We start from the raw sequence: 25,730 nt of genomic DNA on the forward strand, positions 1-25,730 counted from the left end.
TCCTTTAACTTTGTTAGGGCTGTTCTTTGAAGCTATGTTCTTCTTCATTGAAAATTGTTGAAGCTAGCTTTGCAAAAGTCGTTAACGGGGGTATGAACTTTGAAGAAGAGTACAAATTTTGCAAAATGCGTTAAAGGAGGGGTTAACAGTTTTTGGCTGGTTTTAGAAGAGAAAATCGTGGGCGATTGAAGAGGAAAACGTGGGGTGTGGTTTGATAAGTGGGTGAGGGGGTGGGATTTGGAGAGAGAAACGTGGGGGGAGTGAGAATATACGGTAGAGTTAAATTATGAGACTAATTAATACCATTAAATCTCCTAAAATGTACATAAATAATAATTAGGTATATAAAAGGTAATTATATTAAAAGTTGAGTAGGGTAGGGAGAGTAATATAGATTCATATATAATATAGGAATGTAAAAATCTCATTATTTTATGTTGAATCTGGTTTAAAATAATTTCAGAATTTCCTTATAATACTATATTCGTATTGCTAATACCAAAAGCAAAATGTCAATCAAATGTAGTAATATCAAACTTTAATACGGATTATTTTCCTAATTCCGACAACCGAATAATCCCTACTAAAGTTTTGTTTTAGGCCCAAGTTTCAAGTTTGTTCGACCCCATGAACATAGTTTTGATTTTAAAAACAAAAGGCGCTTTTTGGAAACAAAAACAATAAAATAAAAAAATTCAAAGTTTGAAAATGTCCTTTAGAAAGCGGACACATCGCTTTTGCTTTGTTTACAATTCTTTTACCGCTCTCCATCTTCTCTGTTCACTGAATAAAATAATTCCAACTACTCGATTCATCATCTCTATACAATGAATAACACCTGAAAAATGCCGTTCCTATTTTCACATTAACGCTCTTCTCCAATTCTTCTTCTTCATCATTTTCAGTTTCAGGTACGTAATGGAGCATACTATTTGGAATTTGATTTTTTCCACATTTATCGGTTTCGGTTACTACACTTACTTTTCTCATATGCGGTATTGCATTTTCCCTTTTATGCGCTACATTTTTTTTTTCTGGAAATTGGTTAAGCTATTCGATTAGGTTTATTTGTTTTTACTTAAGCTTTGCCCTAAAAGTTTTCAAATGGTGCCTTTACATTGCGTTTTCCCGCTTTTCGTGCTAATTTCCGGTGCGTAGAGCTTATAGAATATTATATAAGGAACTGGAGTACTTGGATTGTGTTTTGTATGTATCTACTGTATTCAAGGAACAAGAAGTCACTGATGAGAAATTGTGTTTTATTAAGGAAATTTATTGATTTACATTGAATAACCTACGCTGCTGATAAGAATTTAGAGTTCTTCAATGATAACGTACAAACTGACAATTTTTTGTTCCAATAAGTTCAAACGATAGTTGTTAGTAATTATTTACAATAGTATAAAATTCCCATCTTATTGAAAGAAGGGTGAATGTGAGGGAGCTGCTGTGAAGGTTTAAAAAATCTCCTACATTTTTGGATGATGTATAAAAGTCGCATTGTCTCTTGATTTACAAGACGTTTGCAGATTTGCTATAATTTTTCTTCCTGTAATAAAATGTATTTTTGACTGATGTGGTGTTGCTAATGTTTGCTGTTGAGTGTTTAGAAAATTTCAACATTTCTGAAGTTTCTAATAGATGCATTTTCTCGACATGTACAAGGTGTTTGCAGATTTGCTCTGATATTTCAACTGTGACAAAATAATATCTGGATTGAAATCTGTTTGATAAAGAAAAGGTGGTCTTACAGCTCATAAGATGGAAAATTATGAGATCTTGGAGCAGGTGGGGAAAGGTTCCTTTGGCTCTGCACTACTTGTAAGGCATAAACAAGAAAAGAAGAAGTAAGGACACGTGCAACCTTTTCTCACTCCATCTGTTACAATTTGATATTTGTTACAGTATTCTGTTTATGTTCATAGTCATTTCGTTATTGCATTATTCAGTTTATCTGGATATCTGATTGTATCTTTTTTTTTTTCTGTTCCTCAAAGATATGTTATGAAAAAAATTCGCTTAGCTCGCCAGACAGAGAGAACACGCAGATCTGCCCACCAGGAGGTCAGCCTTTTTTACCAGCTTTCTTGTGATATGAGAGGACGAACAGGGTGGTTAAGAGTGTAAAGACATCTGCATATCTTGGTATCTAGATAGGAAATTTCTGGTGCACTACAGAATTCACCATAATTGTCTTAAATGGTTAAGAAGTTATGCAATGAACTGCACAGTGTTACCTGAAAGGATGAAAGTTATGTATGCGTTAGGGGTTAAACATTTACTGAACTCTTTGATTTGGTAACAGTCATGAAGCAATGAAAAGGCTTTTGCTAATAAAGTGAAGTAAGCCTCATTTCTGTTGAAGACAGTGATACTTGCTTATCTTAAATGCACCTTTAACTCGAGTAGTTCCTTTCTGCCTAATCTACTTCTTTCTTCCTTCTTTTTTCTTGGGAAAGACTGGGGAATATGGAGGTACAGGTTTGTGTTTGCAATTTCTGATCTGGGTTTATTTTTCAGATGGAACTGATCTCAAGAATACAAAGTCCATTTGTGGTGGAATACAAAGATTCCTGGGTGGAAAAGGTCTGTTCATAGTTTTGTCCTTTCATCATTTCACTTCAAACACTTATCTACGTACATGTGATAACTTGTCTGCTCATGTCATTCACTTCCGGATGACACACATTGTGAACAACATGAAAGATTTTTAAGTGGAAGTCTACAAACAGTAAAAAAAAAATGTAAAAGGGTGCCTATCTAGGTTAGACGTTGAACTACGTAAGAACTAAAACTACTGTTCAAGTGAATACTCAGCCCTCATGCATTGTTGCAGTGGTTGAACATGCAACTGCATATCTGAATGTGATAGATGTTTAGCTATTTAACTACTCATCTCGATGGTTAATCTGGATTTTACTGGAAAGAAGGTAGGTAGTGCTATAACTCTAATTTTAGCAAGTATTGGTAAGTCCTAATAGACCAATATAAGGACTGTGGTTACAAAAATTGTCTAAGATACAGCTAAACCTTTGAGTTCTGGTGTGGTCATAATATTGTATAGCTGTGAAAGAATTATTTGTTCAGCCATGCCATTGACTATGCGAAAATACCCAATTTTCAGGGATGCTACGTGTGCATTATTATTGGGTATTGTGAAGGAGGTGATATGTAAGTCATCTTTCCTTTTCCCATGAACTGTTTTCAGAATTAGGAGCTTAGGCCTGAGGTCCTGAATCTAGTTGCTTATATTTGTCTACCCTACATATTGTCTAATCACTTCTTCAAACCTTATGCAGGGCAGATGCTATTAAGAGAGCTAATGGTGTTCTTTTCCCTGAGGAGGTTGTTATTAAATTTAGAATTTCCTTCTGACTCATACCCTCCCGCCTCCACCAAATAAATTTACTCCCTAATGTTGCGGCCATTTCATTTCCTGAAATCTTAATGTTGACTGATAAACAGAAGCTTTGTAAGTGGCTAGTTCAACTTCTGATGGCACTTGATCACTTGCATACGAACCATATAATTCACCGTGATGTCAAGGTGGGTAGCATCTCTTTATTCCATAAAGTTATTCTTTCTCAACTTTATAGATTTGTTTGCTGATTTAACTTTTTTGCTTCAGTGCTCAAATATTTTTCTGACTAAAGAGCACGATATACGTCTAGGTAATCCCCGTACCTCATAACTTGAAGTTGGGTATGATTGACTTGAGTATTTATTTCAAGAGTTGTTTTCAGGTGATTTTGGTCTTGCTAAAATACTGTCTTCGGATGATCTTGCTTCCTCTGTAAGTAACTTGTCTGGGAATATTCTGTATTTGTATTTGTTGTATTGCTTAGTCTAGTGATGAGTCATGTTGGCTGTCAGGTGGTGGGTACCCCAAGTTATATGTGTCCCGAGCTTCTTGCTGATATACCCTATGGTTGTAAATCAGACATCTGGTCTTTGGGTAAGTCTTTACCTTCTCCTTGCTTCACATGATGCACTTTCAGATGCACAATGTTTTGCTGACTGTTTGCATATCCAGGTTGCTGCATGTATGAAATGACTGCTTACAAGCCGGCATTCAAAGCATTTGTAAGTTATGAAATGCTACTTTCCAGACTATGAACTTTAATTGTATCACGAGCTGTATAATCAATTACCAAATTCTGGGTACAACTGGCAGTTTTAGGGAAAGTACTGGCAACTCAGATGGTCTATTTGTCTTTTAAAATAATCTAGTATCGATGTTAATTTAGTCCATGGGCTGTTTGTATACGTATACACTTCCGTGCAAGAAGTGAGCGCTGGAGTGTCAATTAAAGGATGCAGTTAGAGAAATTGTAGATTGGTTGAAAATGGGAGTACCTCATGAGTGCAAGTAGTGAAATAATGGAGGAAAGCATTCTCGGTTGGGCTAGAGTTGCATAAGTTAACATCACCCTTCCAATTAAAGGCGGTGCTAATGTTAGAGGTAACTTTTGCCTCCTGCTGATTTTTTGACGAGGCTATTTGTTTGATGTTAGTCTTAGGCCTCTGAGAGGAATGGACCACACACATGTTTGGTATTGCTGAGTTCTCCTTAACGGCGTGCAGCCTTGGTGTTGGAAAATAACAAAGATATGTTGCCAAACTTTGGACTTGGAAGAGCTTGTAGCCTTGATAATAGCTATCTTTAGATCATCGTTTGTCAAGGAACTCTTTGTGCTTACAATCTTGGTAGTGCTAATATAATTCCAAAATAGGTCTGTTGATTTGTGCATGTCTAAGACCATTTCTTGAGATATCTTCCTAAAACTGTTTCCATCGGCTGATGGGCAGTGTAGCCCTTCAGTACTCGATCTATAGTGAGACCAACTGTACTTACGCTTATGATGTATAACTTTGTTCTACCTTTAACCAGTGGAGGAGTTCTTTCTTATGATTGTGACATTCATTAGCTACTGTTTTCCCTATCTTTTTATTTTTATGAGATTTTTCGGCTTCTCATCATGTAATTAATTGATGTTTACCTTCAATATGTTTATTTTCAGTTGTAATAGACTTCAAATGACCTCCACTGTTTTGAATGCAGGATATGCAAGGTCTAATTAACAAAATTAACAAATGTATAGTTGCTCCACTTCCCACCACGTATTCTGGTGCATTGTGAGTAAATTTCCTTTTGCACATTTGAGGCTACCGATTGTAGCGCTTATTTTGTCAAATTGCTAATCTTTTGTGCTATGATTGGATAAATTTATTTTTGGTGCAGCCGTGGCCTTATTAAGAGTATGCTAAGGAAAAACCCAGAACTCAGGCCAAGTGTAAGTATCCCTCACTTCCTCAAAGTTCACTATTAACTTTCTACGTGCAAATTTTTGCTTCATGTAGCACCAAAGATGTTAACTGTTTGAAACATCAACTCCTTTTCACTTTAATTCTCTCCCAACTGTTGTTCCAGGCTGCAGATTTACTCCGACATCCCCATCTTCAACCCTATGTGTTAAAAATCCTTCTGAATTCTGACAGCCCTAGACAGCACAAGTTCCACGTCCAGCCCTCTAATTCAAACTATGTAAAGAAAAAAAGATTTTCTGAGCCTAGAGTTGCTCCAGTCTTCACTGAAAGAGAGCAGAGGCGATTGTCCAGTGATAGGGCTTTGAACCCTAGTATTTCTGGTACGGGTTCTCCATGTTTATCCCGGAGAGCAAAAGATCTAATGAGTTCTTTGAAGAAAAACTATTCAGAGCCGTCTGTTGAAAGTACTCCTTATGACGTAAAAAGTTCTGCTATCTCAAAGTTGTCAGCTGCTGTCAAAACTGTGCGATTTAATTCAAATAGAAATTCCACACCTCAGAGGAGACAGAGCACTCCATTAAAGATGTCCAATGCTGGTTCTACCCGTGAACTGGTACGTTTCTGATTGAATAGTATCGAAAAAAAATTCAGTGTAAAAGTCAAAACAAATGAAGAGAACTCCAGACAGGAATTGTAGATTCTTTTCTTGGTGCTATATTGTTGAGCCTATACTTGTAGTTCTTCAAGGCTTGAGTTTTCATTTACACTTATATACTTACATACAAATGCAGCTTCCAGTGACACATACACCAGTTAGCCAACCGTCCAAGTCAACGCGTAGAAATTCTCTTCCTTTATCAACAAAAGCTGGGAAGTTGGAGTCGCCTTACAAACATAATGTTGGTCTTCTTCACCAAGTGAAGTCTCCGGATGTCTCTGTGAATGCTCCAAGAATTGACAAGATGGTTGATCCCTTGGCTTCTTCAGAAGATCCTCTTTTGCCCATCCAGAGAGCTTCACCAAAATCTGTTCAGTTGTCTTCCCCCTCACCACGCTATAGTGACTGGTCGTTCACAAAAGACAAGTGTACAGTACAGGTTGTTGACAGAAGCTTTCCCAAGCCACCTTTAATTGACCCTATTCATGGAATTGCGCGGATTGGAAGTGAATGTTCAGAACATAATGCAACAACTGGCGCTTCAAGCCGGTCATCTTCAGAATCTCGTCCCCGGAGGTTTGACACCTCTTCTTACCAGCAACGTTCTGAAGCCTTAGAAGGATTACTTGAGTTCAGTGCTCAACTATTGCAGCAAGAGCGTTTAGAAGAGCTTACAGTGTTACTGAAGCCATTTGGGCCAGAAAAGGTTTCTCCAAGGGAAACTGCTATCTGGCTGACTAAGAGTTTCAAGGAGAAGGGAGTGTAATTGTAACCTTCTACATTTTCCTGCTTAACTGAAATGATGATGCATGGATTTTCAAAAGAGAAAAAAATCAGAATGCACACGGGGAAACTGTACAACATGAATAACCTGGTCATGAGAAGCAGAAAGGAAAATTGATTTTCAATTGGTTGTCTGGGTCTTTGTTGTAATGCGATGCTAAATGAATAAGACCATTAGAATCGGGGATGAGTAATGAACTAAAGTCGAACATATCAGTGCAGGAGATAAAAGTTTGATTTAACGAGTTTTTTTTAACGTACTTCGTTTCTTACACATAACCCTTACAAACGCTAATTTTTAATGGATATCTGATCTAAGTTGTAAAACTTTTAGGAAATAGTGGACCATCACAAGTATGATGTCACAAAAAATTCAAGTCATAATTTTTGTTATTTCTTTTAGCTTATTAGTAAAAGTCGATTCTAATAACCTTTAATTAATGAATTTAGCTTAATGCTTATCTTCTTCATATACAACTTGTTGCTCGAAACTAGTACTACTACTCTTTTGGTCAGTTAGTAGAGTATTTAACTTAATAAAAATATTTAACCTTTGGCAAAAGTCCGTCCGCTATTGTAAGTTTGTACCAAACGGTCTTCACTCTAGGTCGACTATATATATATATAAATGTTAAGACTTCGAAATTGCAAGACTGCGATAGCAAACCCACAATGAAAGAGATGGAGGGAGAGGTAGTCGAACTGTACGAGCTTCACTACTCTGATTTGAAGAAACTGTCATCAGAGATAGCTTTATCAGCAGCAGAATCTTGTGAAGAAATTCAGCGGCTTGAATCAATCACCACAAGTGTTATGGAAAACCTAGGACCAGAGGGACCTGGACTTCTGGCCATCACCGGCGTTCCAGAAGCTTCCAATCTTCGTCGAACTCTTCTTCCTTTGGCTCGAAAACTCTCTCTTCTCAATAACGAAGATCGCAGACGCCTTCTTAAGGTCCACCTCTCTCCCAGCTTTCATTTATCTTTTTCCCTTTAACTTCCTTCTTCATGTCTAATATTCAAAATGCGTATTAGCTAATAACATAATGCAATGAAAATTAAAAGAATATATAGTAACTAATTGAGATTAAAGGTTTAGTTATTACACTGCTGCTAGTTTTAGGTGTTTGCGATGAGTCTTTTGGTTTGATTAAAAAAGTCTAATTAGTGAACCCTTAATTCATGGCAGAAGACAAATTATTTATATAAATGAAATGTGCCCAAATAAAACGAGTTGGTTGTAACATTTAGAGAAGTTCTAAAAGAGAATCCTGAGTTTGCTTTAAAGAAGGATTTTTTTAACTATGCTTGAACTACCTGGGGTGGTTATGTATATTTATTGATAACTAGTTTGAGATCGAGGCATCAGTATCTGGTGTTCAATGCTTTAGCCCACTTTAATTTGGGCGTATTCATCAATGTATCCTTAATAGTTTTGCTAGTTTTACTGATTGAGTGAGGAAATCATAATAGTTTGAAATATTATTATTTTTTGAAATCTGACTGTGCATTGTAAAATTTATGCAACTTGCAAAGCTCTAAGATTTTCTCTTGAAAAGAACATTGATGGTAGCTAAGTTGCTCGGACTCAGGTGCGAGTATCCTATACGGAGACGGATCCGAGTATCGGATTTGGCAAAATCTAATTTTTAAGATTCGGGGGTGCGGATCCGGATATGGATACGGGTGCGGGGATTCGGCTAGTAAAAGGTAGAGCTATAAAATATTGTAAATTTTGAGAGATACTCTGTGAAAAACTTACATGAATATTGTTTCAATCTTTCATTCTCCAAGATGGACATTATTCTTTCATTCTCCAAAATCTGTTTTATTTTTTATTTTGAGAAATCAAAGTCTCAATATTTCTCCCAAATTTGTCGATGGACTCCGGTCAAAGTGTTCGAAGTTAGTTAACCGAATCCGGAACGTATCCCGCTCCCGCTCCCGCTCCCGCTCCCATCCCCGTCTCGTACCGGGACGGGGACGGCACCAAAATTAAGAGTCCGCGCAACTTAGGATGGTAGAGCCTGGTTGCATAATTTGCCCTATTGCTTATCAAAAGAAGATTGCTCTATTACTTATACTCTTATTGTTATTATTGAGCAACAGGAACACAGTCTGGGAAGTGATGTTTCATTGAAGAACCCCAATAGAAATGTCTCGTCTTTTTCCATGCAATTGAAATATGAGCAATGCTTTGAAATAAGTGATGGTCGGGTTGATGATCTAGATGTTGAAAATCGGGATGATGAAGTTGTTAATCAGGATGAGTTTAAGAAACTAGGATGCACCTTTAAGGAGCTAGGATACTGCATGATGGACCTAGGGCTTCGTCTTGCACAAATATGTGATAAGGGCATTGGGGGCCAAGAGCTACAACAGAGCTTACTAGAGTCCGGCACAGCTAAAGGGCGTGTAATCCATTACCATTCCGCTGTTGACAATGATATTATTAGAGAAGCTGCAAAAAGAAACGGATATGTTAAATCAAGAAATGGAAAATTCAATAAGAATGAGCAAGCAAGTACGAAACAACAAGGGACTGACTTATCGAAAGACCAGTCAAATGACTATGGTCTATGGCAGCAGTGGCATTATGATTATGGTATTTTCACTCTCTTAACAGTTCCCATGTTTCTGTTGTCCTCTCACCAAGAAACGCCAGCTGCTGTAAATACTGGTTCACCCGTTTCTTCTGAGCATGAGTTCCCTTCGCCCTGTGGTCACACATATCTTCAAATATTTGATCCCAAAAAGAATCAGGTCTTCATGGTAAAGGCACCTTTGGAGAGTCTCATTCTGCAGGTTGGAGAAGCAGCTGATATATTATCTAAGGGGAAGCTACGAGCAACACTTCATTGTGTTTGTAGACCACCAAAGATTGAAAAGTTGAGCAGGGAGACATTTGTTGTCTTCTTGCAGCCAGCGTGGAGCAAACAATTCTCTCTTTTGGATTACCCTCTTGAGAATTTAAATTTTAATAGTCAGCAGTGGGGAATACGTATTGAGGGAATTGAACAGCCTAGGCAGGCACCAGAGGAAATAAGTCACGAAATTCAAAAAATTGTTCCGCCACTTTTGTCGAGGCTGAAAGATGGGATGACATTTGCAGAATTTTCCCGTGAAACAACGAAACAATACTATGGTGGTAAAGGTTTACAGCCCAACAGATAGGTGAGTAGTAATACTTCTTTTGCTCACTCTTTTTCTATCTACATTCTTGCATACAGACAAATAATTTCAGTATTTAATAGCGTGTTTCTATTTATCTTGGATTCAGGCTTTCTGTGGGTATCTTTATATGCCCAGAGGTGCCATCTGGCTGGACAATGTTAAACTGACATTTACACCGTAGGGCAGTTTAATGATGTGTTCACAAAATAGGAAAGTTTAATGATTTGAGACACAAAAATGTCTTGGAATCACGCTTACTCTTGTGGTCTAACCGTATATGAGGTGAAAATCCATAATTTCAAGTCCCTGTCTCAAAGACAATGCTAGGTATAGAAGTGACGTGCACTTTTGCGGTTAGGAATTCATTTTCCATTGAGGTACATCAGAGGAACTAAAATGAGGCATATCCTGTTAGATGTGATTTTGGGTAAAGTTAAATTAAACGTTTTCTTAGAGTATGAATTTACTAGGTATTTGAAATGGTTGTAATGACTCACTTTCTATGGCAACAAATAACTTTGTCTTTGGAACTTCTGCAACAACCCAGTTGTGTGTCAAGGGGCAATGGCTCAATGGATTTGAAGTTTTTGGTTTCCTACAGTTATCTATAGTTAATTAACTGAGTTCCCGGTCAAATATTGTAGGTATTTAGCAGATATTTTAATGAATATACAGGATTTAGGCAAAAACTACTGCGTTCAGTGAACCTATACCCTCTAAGCTACATCCGCTCCTCCTCAATGTGCCCCAGGCAGAAAGAACTAATCGCTGCAACTGTGCACCTTGCTTAAGAATGACTGCTGAAAGAACATAATCTTGCAAAGCAACTGTCACGACCCATTTTCTGAACAAGCCGCGACCGGCACTCGATCACTAAACATGACCGAGCGAACCCTCTATACTTATCAAATCTATTATAACTCCAAACTTTATATGCAACAAGGCAATACTCTAACCAAATACTTTTGATTAATTTAAATATTTAAATAAATCAACTCCAAAATTTTATTCATAGTAACTACTAAATTACTGCTAAGTTATTATAAAAAAAAACATATGAATCTTAACCCAACAACTAAACCTCTACTAATAAACTGATGCACTGTTCAGGATATGAGATTTCCTGGCCAGTTCTCTAAGTAAACAAAGAAATAGCTAAATAAAAATGACTCTAAGGAATACTCCACGAACAAAAGCGGAGCTCACCAATAGCACTAGGAGAGAAGGAAGTCCTAACTCGTAGCCTGCTCACCTGCAAATCCGGTTCCTACGTTGTACCGCAGACCAACGTAGGTTCCCAAAAGAGAACGTCAATACCATCCATTGTACTCAGTGAGTCTCAACAACAAGGGGCAAAACTTTAATAACATGTACATTACGGGCAAATGTTCTAAATGTATGTAAAATATAAAGCTTATAAGAACAATTCTAAAATAATTGCATAATAGCAGTTTATGAATATTCTAAAAGAAATTCTTTTCTTTTTCTTTCTTAAAAAAATACTTCGTATTATACTTTGGGAGTTCCAACTATCATGACTTAATTCTGTCTCAGTCACCGTGTGATCGACACGGGTTCGATGCCAACCTGATCGAATAGGCCCAATCCACGAGGTGCCACTCGCTTCATGGTTCTCAGCGCTCATGTATCATACCTTAGCATGGTTAAGTAAATTCTCAGCAACGAGACCCTCGGCTCGTGTGCTCCCTACTTTGGCACAAGTAGTTTCAGGAAGTCAACGCCTTGGTCAGGACCCTCGGCCTGGGCGATGACCCCTTCTCAGAATAAAGGATACTCCCAAAAATCTTTTCTTTCTAAAACTTCTTCTTACTTTTCAAGTCTAAATCTTTTCTTTTTGGAACATCATGTACATGCTCATGCTGGTATCCTTAAATGTAAAGCATGGAATAAGAATGAAATAAACATCTAAAAGTATTTCTAAGGATTCTTGCTTCTTCATAAATTTTCAACATGAAAATAGCATATAAGAATAACACAAAAATCTGAAAATTTATGCATATATATCATAATAAATCATCGAAACTTTTGCGAGAATAATTCTAAGTTAATAGGTACTCCTCGTTCTAATTAAGTAAATATAAACTCTTTTAAGCAATTCATCAAACATCTTGTATGCGTGCTTTTGTGAGTTAAACCACTTTAGTAAAGGGTTGTATCAACTCACCTCAATACTCCTTGAGCCAATACGTAGACCCCAGTCCAATTTATACCTGTCAAACAATTGATTCTACAACAACCAGTGCATTTTAATTAATTTCAAAGTTTCACACCTAAACCTGGGATTTACTGTTGATACAGAGAAAGAATTAGCTATTCAATTCTTACCTACTACCACTATAGAATAATTGACAATAGGAAATTTTATATACCTGAGTTCAAGAATTAGTGATTTGTAAAGAAACCTAGAACTTCCTGTTGCCTGCGTGAGTACTGAGCAACAAGGCTCTATTTCACGATTCTGTATTTCGTGCATGAAGAGACACTTGTTCTGTTTCTTTGTGTAAACCCTTTTTTTAAATCCTTTTTCCTTCCACAGCCCTTATGGGCTAAGGCCTTTCATGTGCTCTCTTTTCTTATTTGCCCTTATTTTTTTTTACTTAACTAGTGTTTAGTTATATCTACTTTTAATAATTAATAATATTAAAATTATTAATATTTTCCCTAATTGTATATCCAATTATTTATACATAGAGAAGTAACTCAACAATCAATCACAAGGGTTTAAATCCGTATTAGAAGTATAATTTAAGATTATAAAAATTATATTCTATATTTAGCGTGTCTTGAAACTTTTATAGATTTGAGGAGTGTTACAATCTTTCCTCCTTAAAAACATTCGTCCTCGAATGTTGCTAGGACCTTATTCTTAAGCTAACAATCATCTCTTAGGTCATTGAACCTCTTAAGTTTTCTTAGCACTACTCATGCTTCCAAATGACTCAAAATTTTGGTGAACTCCCTAAATTTTCAAAAATTTCGGCAGAGTTTTCCTTGTAAATTGGACTATCCAAAAAAATTATCCCAGTCACAAATACCACAACTACATCAACAACCAAATATACCATAACAGGCCATTCATAGGCGTCATACGCAGCTCATAAATTAATTACTCACACTCTGGCAAGGAGGTACCACAATAACTAACATGAATCTAAAGAACAACAACTTTAGAACAAGTAAATCACTTTAATGAATTATATATACTACGGCATAAACTAAATTACTACAACAACTAAGTATAATCTAGGAAGGACAGAAACACTTGCTAACTTGTATTTAATAAATGAAATACAAATGTCAAACCAAACTTAGGTTCACATACCTTTTTCCTCAAATAAATATGGATATTTCTTTCTCATATCTTCCTTGACATCCCACGTAGCCTCTTTTGAATCATGATTACTCCACAAAACTTTTACCGATGCTAAATCTTTTGTTCTCAACTTTCTTACTTGCCTATCGAGAATTTCTATAGGTACCTCTTCATAAGTTAAGCCTTCTTTAATTGTTATGGTATCAGCAAGTATTATATGTGACTCATCATGAATGTACTTTCTAAGCATAGACACATGAAAAACAGGATGAACAGAGAACAATTCAACGGGTAACGCTAGCTTATAAGCCACGTTCCCCTTATTATTTATAATCTCATAAGGTCCGATAAATCTAGGACTAAGTTTCTCTTTCTTACCAAACCTCATAACTCCTTTCATTGGTGAAATTTTCAAAAATACTTTGTCACCAACCATGAACTTTAAGTCACGATGCCTCTTGCCAGAATAGGACTTCTGACGACTCTGAGCCGTTTTCAGCCTTTCTCTGATTAACTGAACTTTCTCTAAGGCCTCACAAACAAACTCTGGACCGATCAACGACACCTCTGCTGATTCAAACCAACCCACTGGAGACCTACATCTTCACCCATACAACGTTTCATAAGGATTCATACCAATGTCGCCTTGATAGTTGTTATTGTAAGCAAATTTTATGAGTGGAAAGTGATCATCCCAATTACCTCCAAAGTCTATAACACATGCTCGCAGCACATATTCGAGAGTCTGAATGGTCCTTTCTGCCTGGCCATCGGTCTATGGATGGAAAGCGGTGCTCAAATTTTAAGCCTTGAAACTTATGGGACTTTACATTCTTCCCGCTTAGGAACATTCGTCCTTGAATGTTGTGTCATAGATATCGTTGAGTCTATGAGTGATCTTAGTCCTATTCCGTTTTCACTTTTCTCTTTAGACCGCAACAGTTAAATTATTAAAAATTTCGATAGAGTTTCCACTGCTTCTGCTATTAAGTCAAATTTTTAACTTGTCATAACCACACAATAACAACAGTTGCACATCCAACTACTCTATCTAGAAGAACACATCAACATGATACTTCCACTATACAATATCAGATGTCATCATCTCACCACTTTGAACATATGTGCACCTAGCTACATTCCATCACTCGAAGAATAAATAAATTATATACTCGTGGAATGAAAAAAAAAGGGTATTTCTCCATAGTTTGTTCAGGTTCCTTTAGTCGAACGATTTTGCTATAATACCTTTACTGAATCAACATTTTTGATTTGTAATGTCTAAACGTGTCTATCAAGTATAGCAACTAGAACCTCTTCATAGGATAGCGTCTCATCAACTCGTACATTTTGAGAAGGAATTACATGACTTGAGTCGTATACATACTTCCTCAACATGGAGATATAGAAGACTGGATGTACGAAAGGCAACTCTTAGAGCAAGCAAGTTATACTACTTCCTAATATCTCTAATAATTTCATATGACCCAATAAACCTCGCTCAAGCTAGATTTTCCTTTATTCCTAAGTTTTCCGACACCCTTTCCTGGAGATAATTTCAAAACCCCAAGGTTTCTTGCTCTAGAATCATGTTTTTGATGCCTTTTTATTTGTATGAGACTGTTGATAATTTTGAATTGCGCGCTTTAATCCATCATTCAATAAACTTGGCTTTTTTTTTTTGTTAAATGGGTAAAATCATTGTATATGTCTTAATCAATGAATAGAATAGTCAGCTTCAGAAAACGAAACTTATCTTAGATTAACAAATCTTCTCCTACAAGATTACCATTTTTTTTTAGTTTTTGATCTCCATAAACTTGGTTAAACTAAAAAATTGAGGCTGCTCTAACTTTCTGTAATTACCTTTGCTATGAATTAACAAGTTAATGCGAGGGTATGAATCCAACTAAGCTTTAGAGTTCCTTTTAAGTCCTCGGAAGTTGCTTGTATTAAAGAGTTAGTAGGAAATACTCATCTCAAGCAAAATTGCTTGTCTTTTAATATTCTTTTACACTCCACTAATACGTGCAAGAAAGATAATTCCTCTACTTCTTTCTACCTCATCACTCAACCACTTTATACTAACTTTTTATTCTGATACCAAGGTAACCGTACAACATTGTCTCATAAAGAAGTGGAGATATCACCTCTCATATCTCACCAGGGAAGAAACGACCCTCGGCTATTTAGATCTCAACCTCCCTCTCACATTTTTATCACCTTAACTATGTGAGGAAGACAATAGTAGGTACAAATCCATTCGATGGTAATGAGGCCAAATAATTATTGCCTGTTTTTAGCAATTGATCTTGTATTGAATTGTGTGTAATTATAGTTCATAGTGATATGACTATGAAATATAGAATACAAAGAATTAAAAGGTATCCATAACATATCAATTTCTTAAGCACCTATTGGAAACTGTAACTAATCGCAGCAGCAAACCTTTATATAAAACTTAAACTGGAAACAGAGATCGGGTCATTTCTAGAGGAACTCAGTTTGATTCATCGCACAACGTTTGTCCCTTTTTTTTCTTTTGAAGTCATCAGAGATGTTATAAGAGTCACATTTGACACTCGAGACTTGGTTCTACACCGTCAATTTATTACATACTCAATTTATTCATTATTGGCTCGCTACATTTAATTAGTCCCTTCAAATAACTTTTTATTATTTCTGTAGCTGCCATATATACATCCAAGCTTATCTTGGTTTTCACCCTTAAATCCCACTTAACCTGTCAGATTATGACATTTAACCACCTGAGTACTAAGGTCCAATAAGATCATGATACCCACATGTATAAGCATTCAAATCTCTTTCGAGGGTTGTTGGGTATTCAGTTATAAACACGCATTTCAACTTCATCTTTCCACTAAGTCATCGCGTAACGTATTCCCTCAACATTGTAGCCTGTAAGTAAAAAATCCAATTTTTACCGTCGTACGAACTCAATATCCATCGTCTAAACAACAAGACAACTCCCAGGTGCTAGTCATATTACTATGCATCAATTACTAATCTTCTTACAATAGACAGATATTCACTTGTTCCATTCTCTTCTTATCGATCTATTTGTCATGGCTCTCCAATGCTTATCCTCTTGAATTCATGCTTGAATAGGCATGAGCGAATGAGGCTTATTCGGAAAACATGCATATCTCCACACGAATCTATAAATATATGTGGAATAAACTATCTTTCATTTAATGCACACTTTCTCATATGATATATACTTACTGAGCATTTGAAGATATTCATCTCGAAGTCAAATTATTTGTATGTTGGACTCTTGCCATTTATACCCTATTCACATGTCCTGAAGTTCATTACATCTTGGACATTTTTCAAACATGAGGCATGAGCTGGGAAGAGCTTATCTAATACATATCTTATGACTGTGGGCCTTTAAAAATACTACTTTTCTAATTATACATGGAGCCCATAAGCCTGGAAAACCATGTTTTTTCATACATCATTGTAGTGGACTAAGAAGACAGTTTTCTACGATCTCACCTCGAGGGCCTTACTTTATCATGTCGCTGACAGACTGTAGTATTATGCAAGTCGTCGCCTTTGCATCATATAGTGGACTATAGATTGATTCTAGTTTGGACATGAGTGACCCGATCTAATAGTATAAAAATTCTAGTGGTTGTGATTACGACTTAGTGGACTGATCAAGTCTGTTCAATCCCGCCTAAATCTTAAGATTGCACTATCTGGTATGCTCCTTTTTTTCCTCCTCACTACTGATCAAACTCATAATCGTGTCTATTACTGTTCCTATCATAACTTATTTCTATAAGTCGTAAGGTACTCATTGCATATTGTCTATTTTGCATATCCTTGACCAATTGAACCTTATTCATTCTCGAGGTTCCAAAGTAGAAATTTGAGATACGAACCTTTCTGGTTGGCTCTTAACCTTTTCATTTACTGGTCTATCTTGTTTGATCCATTCCATGGTACCGTCATAGTGACTACCCATGGCATTACAAATAACACTTAACTAGAACTTTAACTTGGGGATATGTTTGTTTTTTTTTTCCGAGTATTTCCACATTACTTTCACTATTATCAACTCCTCCCGAGTCCTGGTACAATTCTTAATTTCAATATTCGATGATGTCGTCAACTCATATTCCTCTACAACTTGTCCTTATCATTTAACTGAAAATATAAGGGTTACAATAACCTCCTTCTTGGTCGCATGTCTTTCATGTAATTCTCATTTCGAGGTTTAGTGGACATCTCCTTAACTTAATTATACCTCAAGCAACTGATGTTATTACTTGTGTATTGAACCTTGCACTCTGTAATCACATCGAGTATACCAATCATTCAAGAGATTAGCAGAAGTGGGAACTAAATTCTCACTTTAGGCTTTAACGCACGATCTAAGATTCAAAGAAAGGAAATTTTCCTAATATGTCATGCAACCTCCCAAATATAAGTATGGTGCACAACATACCCATAAGTGAGATTCTACTAGACACGACTTCATAGACCCCTAGGACTCCATAAACCTGAGGCTCTGATACCAAGTTTGTCACGACCCATTTTCTAAAAAAGCCGGGACCGACACTCGATCACTAAACATGATCGAGCGACCCCTCTATACTTATCAAATCTATTATAACTCCAAACTTTATATGCAACAAGGCAATACTCTAACCAAATACTTTTGATTAATTTAAATATTTAAATAAATCAACTCCAAAATTTTATTCGTAGTACTACTGAATTACTGCTAAGTTATTATAAAAAACACATCTGAATCTTAACCCAACAACTATGTCTATGAAACCTCTACTAATAAACTGATGCACTGCTCAGGACATGAGATTTCCTGGCCAATTCTCTAAGTAAACAAAGAAATAACTAAATAAAAATGACTCTAAGGAATACTCCACGAACAAAAGCGGAGCTCACCAATAGCATAGGAGAGAAGGAAATCCTAACTCGTAGCCTGCTCGCCTGCAAATCCGGTTCCTACGTTGTACTGTAGACCAACGTAGGTTCCTAAAAGAGAATGTCAGTACCATCCATTGTACTCAGTGAGTCTCAACAACAAGGGGCAAAACTTTAATAACATGTACATTACGGGTAAAGGTTCTAAATGTATGTAAAATATAAAGCTTATAAGAACAATTCTAAAATAATTGCATAATAGCAGTTTATGAATATTCTAAAAGAAATTCTTTTCTTTTTCTTTCTTAAAAAAATACTTCGCTTTATACTTTGGGAGTTCCAACTATCCTGACTTAATTCTGTCTCAGTCACCGTGTGATTGGCACAGGTTCGATCCCAACCCGATCGAATAGGCCCAATCCACGAAGTGCCACTCGCTTCATGGTTCTCAACGCTCATGTATCATGCCTTAGCATGGCTAAGTAAATTCTCAACAACGAGATCCTCGGCTCGTGTGCTCCCTACTTTGGCACAAGTAGTTTCAGGAAGTTAATGCCTTGGTCAGGACCCTCGGCCTGGGCGATGACCCCTTCTCAGAATAAAGGATACTCCCAAAAATCTTTTTTTTTTCTAAAACTTCTTCTTACTTTTCAAGTCTAAATCTTTTCTTTTTGGAGCATCATGTACATGCTCATGCTGGTATCCTTAAATGTAAAGCATGGAATAAGAATGAAATAAACATCTAAAAGTATTTCTAAAGATTCTTGCTTCTTCATAAATTTTCAACATGAAAATAGCATATAATGATAACACAAAAATATGAAAATTTATGCATATATATCATAATAAATCATCGAAACTTTTGCTAGAATAATTCTAAGTTAATAGGTACTCCTCGTTCCAATTAAGTAAATATAAACTCTTTTAAGCAATTCATCATACATCTTGTATGCGTGCTTTTGTCAGTTAAACCACTTTAGTAAAGGGTTGTATCAACTCACCTCAATACTTCTTGAGCCAATACGTAGACCCCGGTCCAATTTATACCTGTCAAATAATTGATTCTACAACAACCAGTGCATTTTAATTAATTTCAAAGTTTCACACCTAAACCTGGGATTTACTGTTGATACAGAGAAAAAATTAGCTATTCAATTCTTACCTACTACCATTATAGAATAATTGACAATAGGGAATTTTATATACCTGTGTCACACCTCCTTTTTTCGTCCCTGCGAGGGGTGAAGGAGTTTTTTCCAATTAAAGGACAATCGAAAAGGGATTTGTTTATTTATTTCAGAGTCGCCACTTGGGAGATTTAGGGTGTCCCAAGTCACCAATTTTAATCCCGAATCGAGGAAAAGAATGACTCTGTATTACAGTCCGCGAACCAGAAATCCGGATAAGGAATTTTGTTAACCCGGGAGAAGGTGTTAGGCATTCCCGAGTTCCGTGGTTCTAGCACGGTCGCTCAACTGTCATATTCGGCTTGTTTATCTGATTTTATACAATTTAGAGCTCATGTGCAAATTTTAACTCTTTACCGCTTTTATTATTATATTTTAAAAGAATGTGAATATCGTTTAAAAACATGTCTTTGGATTGCGTCGCATGAAATGCACCCGCACTCCGGAACATATTTTTATTCAATGTTATGGGATTTGGATTTGGGTCGCATGAAATGCACACCCGAATTTAAGAAGGTAAGATTATTAAAATGCGTGCCTAAAGCGATTAGCGTATTATTATTATTTCTGGGTAAGGCCGTGAAATTTTGCTAAACGGTCCATCCCGAAGTCTAAGCAATTTTAAAATAAATATTTACCGAGGGCCCCGCAATTTTGTATTTTTTATTCGGCGAGGCTCATCTCATTCTTATTTTTTAAGGACAATCCTAAAATGCCTATATTTTTTCTATTAAATTTGTCTCTACAAAATGAAAGAGAAAAGGTCTTAATTTATTTACATACTTGAGTTAAACTAAGTGTTGAACTAAGTGTTGAATATTTAAGAATAGTCTAAATCAGTTAACATGCTTTTGAGACATGATAATCATCCAACAATAATGAATTAATTAGACAAAGTTACTACACCATTTATTTATTTATTAGGCAATACCTAGATAGTTCGTCTGCTAAGATATCGTCAGATGTTCCACTATATATATTAAGCAGCTATATGATTTTGATTAGAGTAAGCTAGATAATTTATATATACAAATAAAATTCAGAATATAATCAAAATAAATTCAGAACTTCAACTTTTCATTTCGTATTCATGCTTCATGTTTCAGTTTACAATAATCAACATGTCAGTTGTGTACCTGATATTGGAAGCAAAAGAAAAGTGAGATCAGCAGAAATTCAGTAGCATACAACAACAACAACACCCAGCAACCAGTAACAACCAGCAACGAGAAACCAGTGACAGATTTTAAAATCAAGATAAAAATCCAGAAACACCGACAACAATCAACGGACAGAAGCCAAGGGAATCTTTTCAGATTTGAAAGACTAATTAATGTTCAACCCTTAATTTCTGAATCCGTATATCAGAATATTTAAATTGTATATCAGGTGTATATTACTCTCTCTTTTAATTTCCAGAATACTTTTATTTGTATTTTTTGGAAGTCTTAATATTTTCGGAATTTTTCTCTCTCTTAAATATTTAGCTCCCTTTTTTTCACTCTCTATCTTCTTTTTTTGTTTTTTTTCTTCTCCCCTAAAATCTGATCAAGTCTCTCTATTTATCTTCCATCCCAAACCCTTTAATCAGTTAATCAAATAATAAAACAATCACTTTCTCTTACGAAACCCACTACTACATAAAAAATACAATTATTATTTATTTAAACAACTTTTCTTGAGCACCGCAATTCCACTATGTCTTGTTTCCCATTTTTTATTAAACAAGTACATTATTCCCCACCATTATGTCTTGTCCCCCATTATTGATTATTTTAATATTATTTTAATCTTAATGGACATAGCACTCAAAATAAATAATTGTTCAGAACTTTAATTTCAAAAATACCCCTCTAACCTTACTGAAATTACCATTTTGACCCTGAAAACACTATAATTTACCAATCTACACCGTCAGCTATAACAAGTTCAATTAATCAATTCTAACCAAAATATAGCAGCTATAACCTATCCGCCCTCGAATAGGATATTTTGGGTTCATCCGCCCTCGAATAAGATATTTTGGGTTCATCCGCCCTCGAATAGGATATTTTGGGTTCATCCGCCCTCGAATAGGATATTTTGGGTTCATCCGCCCTCGAATAGGATATTTTGGGTTCATCCGCCCTCGAATAGGATATTTTGGGTTCATCCGCCCTCGAATAGGATATTTTGGGTTCATCCGCCCTCGAATAGGATATTTTGGGTTCATACGCCCTCGAATAGGATATTTTGGGTTCATACGCCCTCGAGCAGGATATTTTGGGTTCATACGCCCTCGAACAGGATATTTTGGGTTCATCCGCCCTCGAACAGGATATTTTGGGTTCATCCGCCCTCGAACAGGATATTTTGGGTTCATCCGCCCTCGAATAGGATATTTTGGGTTCATCTTCCCTCGAATAGGATATTTTGGGTTCATCCGCCTTGGATTTGGATTTGGGTCGCATGAAATGCACACCCGAATTTAAGAAGGTAAGATTATTAAAATACGTGCCTAAAGCGATTAGTGTATTATTATTATTTCTGGGTAAGGCCGTGAAATTTTGCTAAACGGTCCATCCCGAAGTCTAAGCAATTTTAAAACAAATATTTACCGAGGGCCCCGCAATTTTGTATTTTTTATTCGACGAGGCTCATCTCATTCTTATTTTTTAAGGACAATCCTAAAATGCCTACATTTTTTCTATTAAATTTGTCTCTACAAAATGAAAGAGAAAAGGTCTTAATTTGTTTACATACTTGAGTTAATATAGTTGGGTTTCGAATATGATTCATAAAATCTGAAAATGATGCAAGCAAGGCAGTCCGTTGCCAATGCGGGCCCAGGCTCAACGTGTATGACATAAACTAAACCTGGGCCATCTTATTCACATGTTACTACCTAATTACATTATACTAGGTATGTTCACAGTTTGTCAAATTAAAAAAAAAACTTGGCAATCTAATTTTAATCCTAGACCATTTACATGCTGAAATTAACCAATAGTATTTAGCTAAACAATATTCCTACAAGTTCCGAAACGGTCTATTCGTTTAATGAACTAAGTGTTGAATATTTAAGAATAGTCTAAATCAGTTAACATGCTTTTGAGACATGATAATCATCCAACAATAATGAATTAATTAGACAGAGTTACTACACCATTTATTTATTTATTGGGCAATACCTAGATAGTTCGTCTGCTAAGATATCGTCAGATGTTCCACTATATATATTAAGCAGCTATATGATTTTGATTAGAGTAAGCTAGATAATTTTTATATACAAATAAAATTCAGAATATAATCAAAATAAATTCAGAACTTCAACTTTTCATTTCGTATTCATGCTTCATGTTTCAGTTTACAATAATCAACGTGTCAGTTGTGTACCTGATATTGGAAGCAAAAGAAAAGTGAGATCAGCAGAAATTCAGTAGCATACAACAACAGCAACACCCAGCAACCAGTAACAACCAGCAACGAGAAACCAGTGACAGATTTTAAAATCAAGATAAAAATCCAGAAACACCGACAACAATCAACGGACAGAAGCCAAGGGAATCTTTTCAGATTTGAAAGACTAATTAATGTTTAACCCTTAATTTCTGAATCCGTATATCAGAATATTTAAATTGTATATCAGGTGTATATTACTCTCTCTTTTAATTTCCAGAATGCTTTTATTTGTATTTTTTGGAAGTCTTAATATTTTCGGAATTTTTCTCTCTCTTAAATATTCAGCTCCCTTTTTTTCTCTCTCTATCTTCTTTTTTTTGTCTTTTTTCTTCTCCCCTAAAATCTGATCAAGTCTATCTATTTATCTTCCACCCAAACCCTTTAATCAATTAATCAAATAATAAAACAATCACTTTCTCTTACGAAACCCACTACTACATAAAAAATATAATTATTATTTATTTAAACAACTTTTCTTGAGCACCGCAATCCCACTATGTCTTGTTCCCCATTTTTTATTAAACAAGTACATTATTCCCCACCATTATGTCTTGTCCCCTATTATTGATTATTTTAATATTATTTTAATCTTAATGGACAGAGCACTCAAAATAAATAATTTTTCAGAATTTTAATTCCAAAAATACCCCTCTGACCTTACTGAAATTACCATTTTGACCCTGAAAACACTGTAATTTACCAATCTACCCCGTCAGCTATAACAAGTTCAACTAATCAATTCTAACCAAAATATAGCAGCTATAACCAATTCCTAATCAAATTTTATGAACAAACTCAAACTATATGATGAAACAAAGAAACAACTGGAATTATTTTGATTGAACAATCTTTAAACAACAAATCTACTTTCAGATTCAACAACAATAACAAATAAGTATATTCAAATCATGAGCTCAAATTCAAATTAAACTTTAAACAAAATAAATAAACAGATTCGAACTCTAAACTCAAATAATCAATTGATCTTCAAATTAAATCCAACAAAATACAACAAAGATACATGATTCAATCTAAATCAAAAAATTAAAAACCAAAACATAAACTCACATTAAATCACTGAATTAAAAAACGAACTTCAAACAAAATGAACACGAATTAAATCTACAACAAACATGACGAATTCAAATTCGTGTTCAACATGACGAATTCAAATTCGTGTTCGTCATGTTTGTTGTAGATTTAATTCGTGTTCATTTTGTTTGAAGTTCGTTTTTAATTCAGTGATTTAAGGTGAGTTTATGTTTTGGTTTTTAATTTTTTGATTTAGATTGAATCATGTATCTTTGTTGTATTTTGTTGGATTTAATTTGAAGATCAATTGATTATTTGAGTTTAGAGTTCGAATCTGTTTATTTATTTTGTTTAAAGTTTAATTTGAATTTGAGCTCATGATTTGAATATACTTATTTGTTATTGTTGTTGAATCTGAAAGTAGATTTGTTGTTTAAAGATTGTTCAATCAAAATAATTCCAGTTGTTTCTTTGTTGTTCATCATATAGTTTGAGTTTGTTCATAAAATCTGATTAGGAATTGGTTATAGCTGCTATATTTTGGTTAGAATTGATTAGTTGAACTTGTTATAGCTGACGGGGTAGATTGGTAAATTACAGTGTTTTCAGGGTCAAAATGGTAATTTCAGTAAGGTCATAGGGGTATTTTTGGAATTAAAATTCTGAACAATTATTTATTTTGAGTGCTCTGTCCATTAAAATTAAAATAATATTAAAATAATCAGTAATGGGGGACAAGACATAATGGTGGGGAATAATGTACTTGTTTAATCAAAAATGGGGAACAAGACATAGTGGGATTGCGTGGCTCAAGAAAAGTTGTTTAAATAAATAATAATTGTATTTTTTATGTAGTAGTGAGTTTGGTAAGAGAAAGTGGTTGTTTTATTATTTGATTAATTGATTAAAGGGTTTGAGATGGAAGATAAATAGAGAGACTTGATCAAATTTTAGGGGAGAAGAAAAAAGACAAAAAAAAGAAGATAGAGAGAGAAAAAAAGGGAACTGAATATTTAAGAGAGAGAAAAATTCCGAAAATATTAAGACTTCCAAAAAATACAAATAAAAGCATTCTGGAAATTAAAAGAGAGAGTAATATACACCTGATATACAATTTAAATATTCTGATATACGAATTCAGAAATTAAGGGTTGAACATTAATTAGTCTTTCAAATCTGAAAAGATTCCCTTGGCTTCTGTCCGTTGATTGTTGTCGGTGTTTCTGGATTTTTATCTTGATTTTAAAATCTGTCACTGGTTTCTCGTTGCTGGGTGTTGCTGTTGTTGTATGCTACTGAATTTCTGCTGATCTCACTTTTCTTTTGCTTCCAATATCAGGTACACAACTGACACGTTGATTATTGTAAACTGAAACATGAAGCATGAATACAAAATGAAAAGTTGAAGTTCTGAATTTATTTTTATTATATTCTGAATTTTATTTGTATATATAAATTATCTAGCTTACTCTAATCAAAATCATGTAGCTGCTTAATATATATAGTGGAACATCTGACGATATCTTAGCAGACGAACTATCTAGGTATTGCCTAATAAATAAATAAATGGTGTAGTAACTCTGTCTAATTAATTCATTATTGTTGGATGATTATCATGTCTCAAAAGCATGTAACTGATTTAGACTATTCTTAAATATTCAACACTTAGTTCATTAAACGAATAGACCGTTTCGGAACTTGTAGGAATATTGTTTAGCTAAATACTATTGGTTAATTTCAGCATGTAAATGGTCTAGGATTAAAATTAGATTGCCAAGTTTTTTTTTTTAAAATTTGCACATGAGCTCATAATTGTATAAAATCAGATAAACAAGCCGAATATGATAGTTGAGCGACCGTGCTAGAACCACGGAACTCGGGAATGCCTAACACCTTCTCCCTGGTTAACAGAATTCCTTATCCGGATTTCTGGT

At 35.2% G+C, this 25,730-nt stretch overlaps 3 protein-coding genes across 5 annotated transcripts; 2 read left to right on the top strand and 1 right to left on the bottom strand.

Annotated features, from left to right (window-relative positions):
* The first annotated feature begins 705 nt into the window (after positions 1 to 705).
* Positions 706 to 6,918, top strand: LOC104245952 (serine/threonine-protein kinase Nek2). 2 transcript variants are annotated; one of them, XM_009801665.2, is made up of 15 exons: positions 706 to 911; positions 1,666 to 1,847; positions 1,998 to 2,064; positions 2,521 to 2,586; positions 3,125 to 3,171; positions 3,300 to 3,345; positions 3,466 to 3,546; positions 3,629 to 3,671; positions 3,744 to 3,793; positions 3,874 to 3,955; positions 4,034 to 4,083; positions 5,063 to 5,136; positions 5,243 to 5,294; positions 5,432 to 5,881; positions 6,060 to 6,918. In XM_009801665.2, the coding sequence occupies exons 2-15, from the start codon at positions 1,762 to 1,764 to the stop codon at positions 6,690 to 6,692; spliced, it is 1,827 nt and encodes a 608-aa protein (XP_009799967.1). In that variant the 5' UTR covers positions 706 to 911; positions 1,666 to 1,761; the 3' UTR covers positions 6,693 to 6,918. The 2 variants fall into 2 exon arrangements, with proteins under 2 accessions (XP_009799967.1, XP_009799968.1); XM_009801666.2 differs by having other exon boundaries at positions 1,676 to 1,847.
* A 381-nt stretch (positions 6,919 to 7,299) lies between these two features.
* LOC104245950 (uncharacterized) lies at positions 7,300 to 20,705 on the top strand. 2 transcript variants are annotated; one of them, XM_070156119.1, is made up of 3 exons: positions 7,300 to 7,663; positions 8,818 to 9,882; positions 20,430 to 20,705. In XM_070156119.1, the coding sequence occupies exons 1-2, from the start codon at positions 7,382 to 7,384 to the stop codon at positions 9,880 to 9,882; spliced, it is 1,347 nt and encodes a 448-aa protein (XP_070012220.1). In that variant the 5' UTR covers positions 7,300 to 7,381; the 3' UTR covers positions 20,430 to 20,705. The 2 variants fall into 2 exon arrangements, with proteins under 2 accessions (XP_070012220.1, XP_009799965.1); XM_009801663.2 differs by lacking the exon at positions 20,430 to 20,705 and adding an exon at positions 9,989 to 10,428 and having other exon boundaries at positions 7,301 to 7,663.
* Positions 13,218 to 17,213, bottom strand: LOC138877871 (uncharacterized). Its single transcript, XM_070157515.1, has 2 exons — positions 17,131 to 17,213; positions 13,218 to 13,818 (listed from the first exon to the last, which is right to left on the bottom strand). The coding sequence occupies exons 1-2, from the start codon at positions 17,211 to 17,213 to the stop codon at positions 13,218 to 13,220; spliced, it is 684 nt and encodes a 227-aa protein (XP_070013616.1).
* Positions 20,706 to 25,730: the final 5,025 nt, after the last annotated feature.

Source organism: Nicotiana sylvestris, chromosome 9, assembly GCF_000393655.2.
Source record: "Nicotiana sylvestris chromosome 9, ASM39365v2, whole genome shotgun sequence".
Classification (NCBI taxonomy): domain Eukaryota; kingdom Viridiplantae; phylum Streptophyta; class Magnoliopsida; order Solanales; family Solanaceae; genus Nicotiana; species Nicotiana sylvestris.

Bases quoted from the DNA above. Each gene is read 5' to 3' on its own strand.
- LOC138877871 (XM_070157515.1), bottom strand. From the start codon at position 17,213: ATGGGTAGTCACTATGACGGTACCATGGAATGGATCAAACAAGATAGA. The intron at 13,819-17,130 runs GTTCGTATCTCA...GTATGGGTGAAG, and splicing joins GTTAAGAGCCAACCAGAAAG to ATGTAGGTCTCCAGTGGGTT.
- LOC104245950 (XM_070156119.1), top strand. From the start codon at position 7,382: ATGAAAGAGATGGAGGGAGAGGTAGTCGAACTGTACGAGCTTCACTAC. The intron at 7,664-8,817 runs GTCCACCTCTCT...ATTGAGCAACAG, and splicing joins ATCGCAGACGCCTTCTTAAG to GAACACAGTCTGGGAAGTGA.
- LOC104245952 (XM_009801665.2), top strand. From the start codon at position 1,762: ATGGAAAATTATGAGATCTTGGAGCAGGTGGGGAAAGGTTCCTTTGGC. The intron at 3,956-4,033 runs GTAAGTCTTTAC...TTGCATATCCAG, and splicing joins ATCAGACATCTGGTCTTTGG to GTTGCTGCATGTATGAAATG. The intron at 5,137-5,242 runs GTGAGTAAATTT...TTTTTGGTGCAG, and splicing joins ACCACGTATTCTGGTGCATT to CCGTGGCCTTATTAAGAGTA.